This window comes from Vipera ursinii, assembly GCF_947247035.1.
Source record: "Vipera ursinii genome assembly, contig: SUPER_Z_unloc_1, whole genome shotgun sequence".
NCBI lineage: Eukaryota > Metazoa > Chordata > Lepidosauria > Squamata > Viperidae > Vipera > Vipera ursinii.
In genome coordinates this window covers 82,501-92,796 of record NW_028148449.1, presented here as the reverse complement: position 1 = coordinate 92,796, position 10,296 = coordinate 82,501, and the positions used below count along the sequence as shown (strand labels likewise).

The following is a 10,296-nucleotide window of genomic DNA, read 5'->3' as shown; positions in this document are numbered from 1 at the left end:
ACGAGTCAGAAAAGAGCCAAGGTTGCCTACCCCTGATATAGGGTTTCCTGCCTAGAGCAGGGGGTTGGGCTAGATGACCACCAAGGTCCCTTCCATCATCATCATCATCATCATCATCATCATCATCATCATCATCATCATATTATTATTATTATTATTATTATTATTATTATTATTATTATTATTATTATTATTATTATTATTATTACCCCTTTTCCCCCCGTTTGGAGAGAGGAGACTTTTTCAGCAGAAAAATTTACTAGCCAGCATTTCAGGGCCTCCCTAATTCCCCCTCCCGTCTGCCCTCTGCAGCACTGGCCCCCAACGCCCCCTCCCCTTTTGCCAGGGCCCCTCCCAAAGGGGGCTTCACTTCTTCCGCGTCTTCTCCTTGCCCTCGGCCACTGGGGGCGTCTTCTCCTCCTCCTCCGCCTCCAGCCTCCGCTTGCCAAGAGGGGTTTTGTTGTACCAGTCCTGTTCAAAGATACCGGGGGTGGGTGGGGAGGGGGACCTTCAGCCACGGGCCTCTCGGCCTCCCCAGCTGCCCTCTGCGCCCTGAAGGGTGGGTATGGGGCTTCATTTAGGGATCGTTCCAAGCGACGACAGCATGGAAAATGCAGCCGGCGGCCCTTTTTTGCGGTTACGACCGTTGCGGCATCCCCCACACGGTCGTGTGATCGACATTCGGACGCTTGACATGACTGTGTGTCCCCAGGGGGTGGGGGTGGCTGTTGTGCGGTCCCCTTTTATGCCCCCCTCCCCATGCCAAACTTAGCAGCCGGGTTACTCGCTGATCCGCTGCCGGGGTTCCCTTAAGGACGGTGGAAAGAAAGGCCGTTAAAAGAGGGCCAAACTCTCTTGACCCGTGTCTCGCTTAGCGACAGAAGGTTGGGTCGTGGCTGTAAGCTGAGGACCACCTGTATACCGCTTGGTGGGGCTTTTGCTAAGCAGTCTGCAGTCAGCGTGATTTGCCCCCAAACGATCCGGGTCCTGGTTTTAGAGACCACGGAGGGACGGCCGGTCAGGATTGAACTGCCGGCAGTGGGGGAGGCAGAGTCAGCCTGCCATGCCGCGCTCCAGCCACTGGGGGCTCCTCGTGAGGGAGAGAAGGGCGGCACCCAAGCGCCCCCAGGGAGGCCGGGAGGGGGGGAGTGGCAGTACCTGCAGCAGTTCCAGCTCTTCTGGGTAGACGGGGTCGGCCCTGGCCAGCATGTGCAGGAGCTCCCCAGCCCTGAGGGGCTTCTTGGGCAGCTGGAGCCTCCGCCGCTCGCTCAGCACCAGCTTGACCGCCTGCGCCAGGCTGCCCTGGGTGTAGCCGTCTGACACCTTGGCCAAGGCGCTGAGGTCCAGGTTGCTGGTCAACACCCCGCCGTGCCTCTGGATCAGCCACTGCCAGGTCACTGCGGGGGGGGGTGGGGGGAGGAAGGCAGGGGGGAAGGGTGAGAGGCTACGTGGCCTCCTCCCAAACAAACTGCCTGGTCCCGGTGAGGGTTCTGGGGGAGGAGGAGGGGGAGAAAGAGGAAGATGAGGAGGAGGGGGAGGAGGAGGAAGAGGAGAAGGAGGAAGAGGGGGAGGGAAGGAGGAGGAGGAGGGGGAGAAAGAGGAGAAGGAGGTGAAGGAGGAGGAAGAGGAGAAGGAGGAAGAGGGGGAGGGAAGGAGGAGGGAAGAGGGGGAGGGGGAGGGGGGAGGAGAAGGAAGTAGGGAAGAGGAGGAGTAGGGAGGAGGAGGAAAATGAGGAGAAAGGAAAAGGGGGAGGGGAAGAGAGGGAGGTGGAAGAGGGGGAGGAAGAGACGGCCAGAGTGTCTCCTTCTAGCCACCTGCTCCCCTTCCCTCCCTCCCCCCCCCGTTTCCAGACGGCCCCCCCAGGAGGGGCACCCCCCCAGTGCCCTCCTCCTCCTCCTCTCACCGTAGCGGGCGGCGTAGTCGGGCGGGGGGATGAGCAAGATTTTCTGGTAGGCCTTGCAGAGGGCCTGGGTCTCAGCCAGGTAGGGCCGGCAGCTGGTGCCCATCAGCAGCACCCGGTCCTCGGCCCTCAGCAGCTTCAGGGCTCTGGGCAGGTCCCGCTTCAGCCGCTTGGGGTCCAGCTATGGGCGGGAGACAGCCCCCCCACCCCCAGCCCCATACCCTGGATCAGGACCCAGCTGGAAGCTCCTCCCGGGATCGGTCAGACCCAGGACCGGCTTCGGCCAGGAGGTGAGGCCGTCCGAGCATGGCCTCTGGGCCAGGGGCCTCTCGGATGGACGGTCAGAGGAAGATGCCCCCCCCCCACCCCCAGCCTCGCTCACCTCCTTCTCCTCCTTGGGGACCCTCTTGTAGAACGTCCTTTCCGCACCCCCCACCCAGATGACGGACGGCTGCAAAAGGCGGGCCACCTGCGGGGAGGGGAGGGGAGGGGAGGGGGCGTTGGGGGTGTGGCAGACAGAAGGAGCGGGAAGCTGTGGCTGAGCCTGACCGGGATGGAGTTGACCCAAAAGACGCCCATACACACACACACACACACACACATGCCACAAGAGCTGCTCCCAAGTCAAGTCAACTTGGCACAAGGCCTTCCTTTGGCTCCTCTAGCCTGGTGCCTCGGGATCAGGATCGGAATCGGAATCGGAATCAGAATCAGAATCAATTGGAATCGGAATCCGAATCAATCAGAATGTGAATCTGAATCTGAATCTGAATCAGAATCTGAATCTGAATCTGAATCTGAATCTGAATCAGAATTCGAACCCGAATCAATCAGAATCAGAATCAGAATCAGAATCAATCAGAATCAGAATCAGAATCAATTGGAATTGGAATCGGAATCAGAGTCAAAATCAATCAGAATCAATCCGAATCTGAATCTGAATCCAAATCCAAATCCAAATCCAAATCCAAATCCAAATCCAAATCCGAATCCGAATCAAGCTGCAAGGGACCTTGACAGACTGGGACTGTGGGGGCTCTGGACCGCCCTCCCCCCGCTGCTCTTCCCCCAGCCAACACCAGCCAGGACTGGCCGGGAGGGAAAAGAGGGGAGCCCCGCCCCCGGGCCAGGTGCTCCGGCTTCTCCCTGCAAGACCCCTGCCCCCCCTCCACTGGGGGTCTCTCTGTCTGCCAAGGAGGCCCCCTACCTTGAAGACCAGGTGGACCAGCATCTGCAGGCCGGCCTTGCCCGGATACTTGCCAGCCAGGTTGTCCGGGGAGAGGTCGAAGAGGTTGGCCCCCGTCTCGGTGCAGACGGCATGGACCAGCATCTTTTTGCCCGTGCCCGCCGGGCCGGCCAGGAGCAGCGACCTCACTGGGGGCGCCAATTCGTGCAGGGTTTGGGAACCTGATGGGGGGGGGAGGAGGAGGAGGGAGGAAAGGTTGAAGAGGGGCAGAGGCCCCAAAGACGAGGCTGACCCCCAAGGCTGGAGAGGGGGCCAGCTGGCTCACCCAGAGGAAGGACCGCGTAGAGGGCCACGTTCTGCCGGACGTCCAGCATGGAGGGGACGGGCTCGATGTCCTTCTGGCGCAAGGAGGTGCCCAGGTAGCAGAAGTCCCCTGCGAGGGAAGCAGAGGCCCGGTGCTGAAGGACTCCACGGCAAGGCCCACCCACCCACCCAGGGCTGGCGGGGACCCCCAACCGAAGTGGTCCGGCCAAGCTCCCCTTCTCCAGGCTCCACGGCTGCCTTCGGGGGGGGGGCAGCTAGACAGCCTTCGAATGGGGTGGGAATCTCGCCATGGATCGACTTCCTACTACGCCACTGGATCCAGACTCAGGCGGGGCTGACACGGAAGGACAGAAGGCTCCACCGAGTGAGTACAGAGAGGGCAAAGGGTGCCCTAACCCCTCACGCTTACTGCCTGGAGCTCAGCCCTTCCCTTGCAGGGGCCCTGCGGGAAAAGGGCCCCAGGAGGCATCCTGGCACCCGGGCAGAGGCCCTCCTCGCCTGCCCTGCCCTTGAAGCACCGGAGCGGTGGGGTAGGCCTGCCGGAGTCCCCTTCTCTGCCCGTCAGCCTCCACCCTCTGCAACGGAGCCTCCCACCCCATCCAGAGTGGCCCTCGTGGGGGGGCTAGGCCTGGCTGACAAGGGTGTGTGTGTGTGCTTCTGGCTGAGCTGGGACAGCTGGAAGCCTGAGCCAGGATTGTTTGGTTTAAGAGGTGACGGGTTAACCTGGGATTGAGGGTCCTGCCTGAGCCTGGAAAACTGGACGAAGAACCCCCCCCCCCCCCGCTCTGCCTCCTGAGCTTGGCTTCCTGTCTGAGGGGACCCCGTAGCATTCTGGCCTGCTGCGTTGTGAGGCGGGGGGGAGGGGACTTGATGGACACTGGCGCCCCCAACAGGCTGACCTCTGGCAACGGGAGGGTCATCTCCACCGAGGCCTCGGACGGCGGCGCAACATCCAGCCAGGAGCCGCTCTGGTTCCTCAAGGGGGGGTGGAGGTTCTACCGAGGAATAATATCTGGGGAGCCCCCACAGACCCTCCCAACCGACCCGGAGCCAAAGATGGGAAAAGAGGGGGATGCGACCAGCAGTGCCCGTGTTCCACGACCCCTGCTTTTGGCCAGAGCGAGGAGGACTCAGCAGGTGGGCGCTGCTTCCCACCAAGGTTTCCAGCCACGGGAAAGGCCGTTGAAAGAGGGCAAAACTCTCTTGACCAGCATTTCGCTTAGCAACAGAAGGTTGGGTCATGGTTGTAAGCCGAGGACCACCTGTATACCGCTCGGCGGGGCTATTCCTAAGCGGTCTGCAAGTCAGCGTGATTTACCCCCAAATGATCCGGGTCCTGGTTTTAGCGACCACGGAGGGACGGCCGGTCAGAATCGAACTGCCGGCAGTGGGAGAGGCAGAGGACTCCATGGGCGGACGCTGCTTCCTGCCAAGTTTTCCAGCCACGGGAGTTTGTGGGAGGGGGCTTCTGAGAGGGAGGGGGTACGGCCACTGACCTGAGTAGTCAGCAAGCTGCACCTTGGGGGGCTTTTTAATGATGCCCTGGAGGACCAATTCTTCGTAGAGGGAGTCGACGGTCCTGGAAGGGAAGCAAGAGGGGCACCTGGGTGCCACTGCAGGGCCAGACAGTGCCCCCCAGTGGTGGAGGGGTGTGGGGAAGGACCACTGGGTGAAGAGGGGAACTGAGCGAGGGGAGCCCCACGCTCAGCCCAGCCACGATGGGAAGGAAACCGGGACGGTGTGTGTGTGTGTTGGGGGGTCAACCGTGGACGAGCAGGGGCTCTGAACGGGGGGCAGCAGGATCCTCGGAGGGTCTCTGGGGTGGCCTGGCTCCCTGGGGGATGGTCCTGAACCCTCTGCCACACCAGACAGTGGGTGGGGAGGGGGCTCCACAGGGTCCCTCCACATGAATCCCCCCACCTCCCAAGGATTGAAAACCAAGGCAGGCATTTGGGAAGTGAGAAATTAATGTCACAGTTCGGCTTCATAACGCTAAAAATTCATAACGCAAAATCGTCCTTCGGGCAAAATCTCTGGGCCTCAAACCGTCCCCCACCCCACCCCCGAGGTCAGCCAGCTCTGGTGGTCAGGAATAGCCGTGGGCAGAATTCCTCCAAGGTGGCCTTTTTCGGGGTTCCTGGCGGGAGAGGTGGTTGGCAAGCGGCCGGGGTGCCCAAGACGTTTGCCCCGGGGCCCACTTTAGTGGCCCTGTTGCTCCGGCGACGATGCCGGACGGCCGCGGAGAAGCTGTTCCCAGCCAGGGCGGCCTCCATCCCGGAACCTCTGATGGGCCTCCCAGCCTCTCGTTTGCCTCTGGTCCAGAAGGCCCGGCGCCCGACCAGGAAGCCTGTTGCTCTGAGCGACCAGTAGGGACATTCTCTGACGTCCAAATGTGCTTCCTTAAAGCTAAATTGGACCCTTCCTCCTCCTCCTCCTCCTCCTCCTCCTCCTCCCGTTTCTGGATGGGCCTGTTTTCCAGGCCTTCCCCTCTCCTCAGAGCCGAACATCCCAGCCTTGGTTTTTCCTGCTTCTCCCCCCCCAACAAAGTGGCGGGCGCCCCCAAAAGCAGAGGGGCTGTGCTCAGGCTGCCCTGGCAGGGGCCCGGATAGAGAGTCAGGGGTCCGGGTCATTGCCTCCCAGGCCGCTTGGGATCCTCCGACTCAGCCTGATCCTTCCTGTGCCCCAGGTTGGTCGCCCCCACCCCAAATCCTTCACTGGGGGCTTTAATGGTTCTTCTTCCACCCAACCCCACCCCACCCATCCCCAGAAGAGCTTTGCCTTCGTCCCTGACTAAAATGCGCCTGGCAGCTGCGTCAAAGCCTTCCTGACCTCGGCGGGCATCTTCCAATGGGGCAAAGAGCCACGTCTCCCCCTTGCCCCCATCAGAGTGGCTCAGGGCCCGGAGCCGGCTGGATGGGCTTGGTCTCCCTTGAAAGAAGGGGTGGGAGGGTGGGGTGGGGGTGCTACTTTTCCACCGTTTTTAAGCTGCGAGCCGGGAAGAGAAAGGCATCTGTATCGTCTCGCCCATCAAGAGCCCTCTTTTGCTCCCTCGGTAGAAAAGGGAGGGGAGTTTGGACCTGACAATGCCGGCAGGGCTCCCCCCCCCAACACCCCCCCACACTGCTGACAGCCCACTGTAGAAACCAACGGCGCGTTGCCAAGGAGGCAAAGCGCACGGAGGCCTCTGCCGATCTATTCTGCGTTTCAAACATATTTGTCCACGAGCGAAGAATGCTGGGAAAGGCTGGGGGATTCGGGGCGAAGCAGTAAGGTGGGGGGGGTGAGGCCAGAATTTCTGGGGTGGGGGGTTCCTGCCCTATTAGCTTTCTCTGGTGAAAGCATTAACAAATATATATAGAAGACGCTGAGCTTGTCGATCATAAGGTTGGCAGTTTGGCGGGTCGAATCCCAAGTGCCGCGTAGCAGAGTGAGCGCCTGTTACTCATCCCAGCTTCTGCCAACCTAGCAGTTCGAAAGCACGTAAAAAATGCAAGTAGAAAAATAGGGACCACTACGGTGGGAAGGTAACAGCGTTCCGTGTGCGCCTTTGGCGTCTAGTCATGCCGGCCACATGACCACGGAGACGTCCTCGGACAAGCGCTGGCTCTCCGGCTTTGAAACGGAGATGAGCACCGGCCCCTAGAGTCGGAAACGACTAGCACGCGTGTGCGGGGGTTACGGTGGGAGATGACGACACGGCCGCGCTCCCCAGCAGAGGCATGGAATATTATCTAGGGAGACGGCAGCCCCATCGGTGATGCTCTTTCCGTGGGGCACCCCACCACCCACCCCCAGCCAGATTCCTATTCCACGGCCTGGGACCCTGCAAAGGAGGAGTGGACACAAGCCGCAGGTCGGGTGGCTTGAAAGACAGGGATGCAGGGTGTGGGGGGGAACATGCGCCCCCCGTCCCAGCAGGGCCCCCCCGCAGGAAGTCCTTGGGGAAGGAGGGGGGGGGAAATTACCGGTCTGGGGTCAGATCCTTTTCTTTCTTCTCTTTCTTGGCCTGCTTTGAGAAAGGGAACATTTTTTATCAAATGAAAGGGTGGGGTGGGGGGTGGAGGGAGGGGGGGCGAGGGCTTGGGTGCCCTGTGTGGGCCTCCCCCCCTTCCCCCCAGGCTCCCCCTGACCTTGGCGCTCTTCTTGGGGGCCTTCTGAATCCTCGTCTCCTCCTGGTCCACGGCCAGCCGGAGCTGCTGAAGCTCCTCACGCATCAGTTCGTCCACCTGGGGGAGAAAGGCCGAGGGGGGGGCTTCTCTCTCTCTCTCTCTCTCTCTCTCTCTCTCCTCTTCTCTGCCCTTTCTCTCTCCTCTCTCCCTCCCTCTTTCTCCTCTTTCTCTCTCTCCTCTCCTGTTTCTCTCTCCCTCTCTCTCTCCCACTCCTGCTGCCTCCCTCTCCCCATCTCTCTCTCCCTTTCTTTCTCTCCCCTCCCCCTTCTCTCTCCCTCTTTTTCTCCCTGTCTCCTCTCCCCTTTCTCTCCTCTCTCTCTTACTCCCTCCCTCCATCTCTCTCTCTCCCCCTCGCTCCCTCTTTCTCTCTCCTCTCCCCTTTCTCTCTCTCCTTTCTCTCTCTTCTCCCCTCTCCCTCCCCCTCCCTCTGCCCCCTCTCTCCCTCCTTCCCTCCATTTCTCTCCCTCCCTTTCCCTCCCTTCCTCTTTCCCTCTCCCTCTCCCTTTCTCCTTTCTCTCCTCTCCCCTTTCTCTCCTCCCTCCCTCCATCTCTCTCTCCCCCTCCCTCCCTCCCTCCTTCCCTTTCTCTCTCCCTCTCCCCTCCCTTCTCTCCCTCTCCCCTTTCTCTCCTCTTTCTTCCTCCCTCCATCTCTCTCTCCCCCTCCCTCTCTCTCCCCTTTCTCTTTCCCTCCCTCCATCTTTCCCTCTCCTCTCCCCTTTCTCTCCTCCCTCCCTCCCTCCCTCTCTCTCTCCCTCCCTACCTCCATCAGTCTCTCTCTCTCCTCTCCCTTTCCTCTTTCTCTCTCTCCCTCTCTTTTTTTCTGTCTCCTCTCCCCTTTCTCTCCTTTCTCCCTCCCTCCCTCCCTCTCTCCCCCCCCCACGCCTCTCCAGCTTCTGCCTCGGCCCACCTGCAGCCGGATCTCCGTCTCCACCTCTCTCTGCTTCTCCACCTTGATCAGAGCCGGCTGGTAGCGCTGCTCAAAGTTGGTGGCCTCGTCGTCTTCGCCCCAGCAGGCTAAGGAAGCGGGCGAGGGCTGGGCACGCCTGCAGCCCATGATCTCCCCCACCCCATCTCCCCCCCCACACGCACAACCGGGAAGGGAGCTCGGACTCGATGTGCTTGCAAGGCCACCACCCCCCTCTCCCCATTGCTGGGGGGCTTCCCTGGCGGGCCAAGCGGGGCCCGTGTAAGAAAGAGAGCCAGGGCCCCAGCCCCCCCCCCAAGAGCGAAGGCCTGGCTGCCACTCAGCCGATGCCGCCCCCCCCCCCGCCTCTCCTGGCCTGGCCTTTCAGGGCCGCTTTGCTCACCCGTGTAGCGCAGGAATCCCTGCTGGATGGCGGCCAGGAACTTGGAGGGAGCCAGCTTCAGCCCTTCCTCTTCCTCCTGGAGGGAGAACGGCGGGGCCCCTCAGTCCCAGCCACCCACCCACCCACCCCAGGGGGCAGGCCAACTCCCCCCCTCCCTCACCGATTGCTTCTTGCCCTCCTCCTCCTTCGGCTCCTTCTCCTTCGCGGGCTCTTTCGCCTTCTCCTTCTTCGGGTCGGTCTTGATTTCGGCCAGGTCCAGCTCGGCCCTCACCTGGAGACGGGGAGGGGGACGGTGGGGGGGGGGGACAGCCGGGCAAGGCGGAGCAGCCATGGCGCTGCGGGGGAGGCGTCCCCAGCGGCCCTTCCCCCCTTCACACACACACACACACACACACACACACACACACACACACACACACCCGTGGCCCATCCCTACCTCTTCCGGGGTCTTTTGGGCGAAAAGGACCAGGCAGCCCCCAATTTCCTCCTCTGGGTAGTCGGGGAAGCGGCCAATCAGGTCCCTGCAGGAGGCGGGACAGAGGCCCAGGCTCCTGGATGGGATAGGATGGGCAGGGCACGGAAGGGCAGGGCAGGGCAGAGCAGGGATGGGCAGGGCAGGGGTGGGGTGGGGTAGCGTGGGATAGGATGGGCAGGGCAGGGATGGGATTGGCAGGGATGGGATGGGATGGGATAGGATGGGCAGGGCATGGGAGGGCAGTGCAGGGCAGGGCAGTGCAGGGAAGGGATGAGATGGGATGGGATGGGATAGGATGGGCAGGGCACGGGAGAGCAGGGCAGGGCAGGGCAGGGATGGGATGGGATGGGATAGGATGGGCAGGGCACAGGAGGGCAGGGCAGGGCAGGGCAGGGCAGGGATGGGATGGGATAGGATGGGCAGGGCACGGGAGGGCAGGGCAGGGCATGGATGGGCAGGGCAGGGGTGGGGTGAGGTGGGGTAGCGTGGGATAGGATGGGCAGGGCAGGGATGGGATTGGCAGGGATGGGATGGGATGGGATGGGATAGGATGGGCAGGGCACGGAAGGGCAGGGCAGGGCAGAGCAGGGATGGGCAGGGCAGGGGTGGGGTGGGGTAGCGTGGGATAGGATGGGCAGGGCAGGGATGGGATTGGCAGGAATGGGATGGGATGGGATAGGATGGGCAGGGCACGGGAGGGCAGGGTAGGGCAGGGCAGGGATGGGGTGGGGTAGCATGGGATAGGATGGGCAGGGCAGGGATGGGATTGGCAGGGCAGGGCAGGGATGGGCAGGGCAGGGATGGGATGGGATGGGCAGGGCAAGGTGCCTTCCCGGCCGCCGCCCAGCCTCTGTCCCTGGACGGAGAGCCCCCGACCAGGCGGAAGGGCCCCCTCCCACGCCGCCCCGCCGAGCAGCCCCCCTCCCGCCTCCCGC

General features: G+C 62.2%; 1 protein-coding gene across 1 annotated transcript in view; it reads right to left on the bottom strand.

Annotated features, from left to right (window-relative positions):
- Window positions 1-345: 345 nt before the first annotated feature.
- LOC310650487 (IQ and AAA domain-containing protein 1-like) overlaps window positions 346-10,296 on the bottom strand; it is a gene marked incomplete at its 5' end in the record, with an annotated part of 20,102 nt that continues 10,151 nt past the window's right edge. The window contains 13 exons of the mRNA XM_083380036.1: window positions 346-471; window positions 1,159-1,397; window positions 1,904-2,081; window positions 2,283-2,369; window positions 3,108-3,307; window positions 3,412-3,519; window positions 4,907-4,989; window positions 7,376-7,416; window positions 7,541-7,636; window positions 8,487-8,593; window positions 8,887-8,962; window positions 9,047-9,157; window positions 9,323-9,407. Of these exons, the coding sequence (XP_083236162.1) occupies window positions 367-471; window positions 1,159-1,397; window positions 1,904-2,081; window positions 2,283-2,369; window positions 3,108-3,307; window positions 3,412-3,519; window positions 4,907-4,989; window positions 7,376-7,416; window positions 7,541-7,636; window positions 8,487-8,593; window positions 8,887-8,962; window positions 9,047-9,157; window positions 9,323-9,407 (1,516 nt within the window). The 3' untranslated portion in view covers window positions 346-366. The remainder of the gene's footprint in view (window positions 472-1,158; window positions 1,398-1,903; window positions 2,082-2,282; window positions 2,370-3,107; window positions 3,308-3,411; window positions 3,520-4,906; window positions 4,990-7,375; window positions 7,417-7,540; window positions 7,637-8,486; window positions 8,594-8,886; window positions 8,963-9,046; window positions 9,158-9,322; window positions 9,408-10,296) is intronic.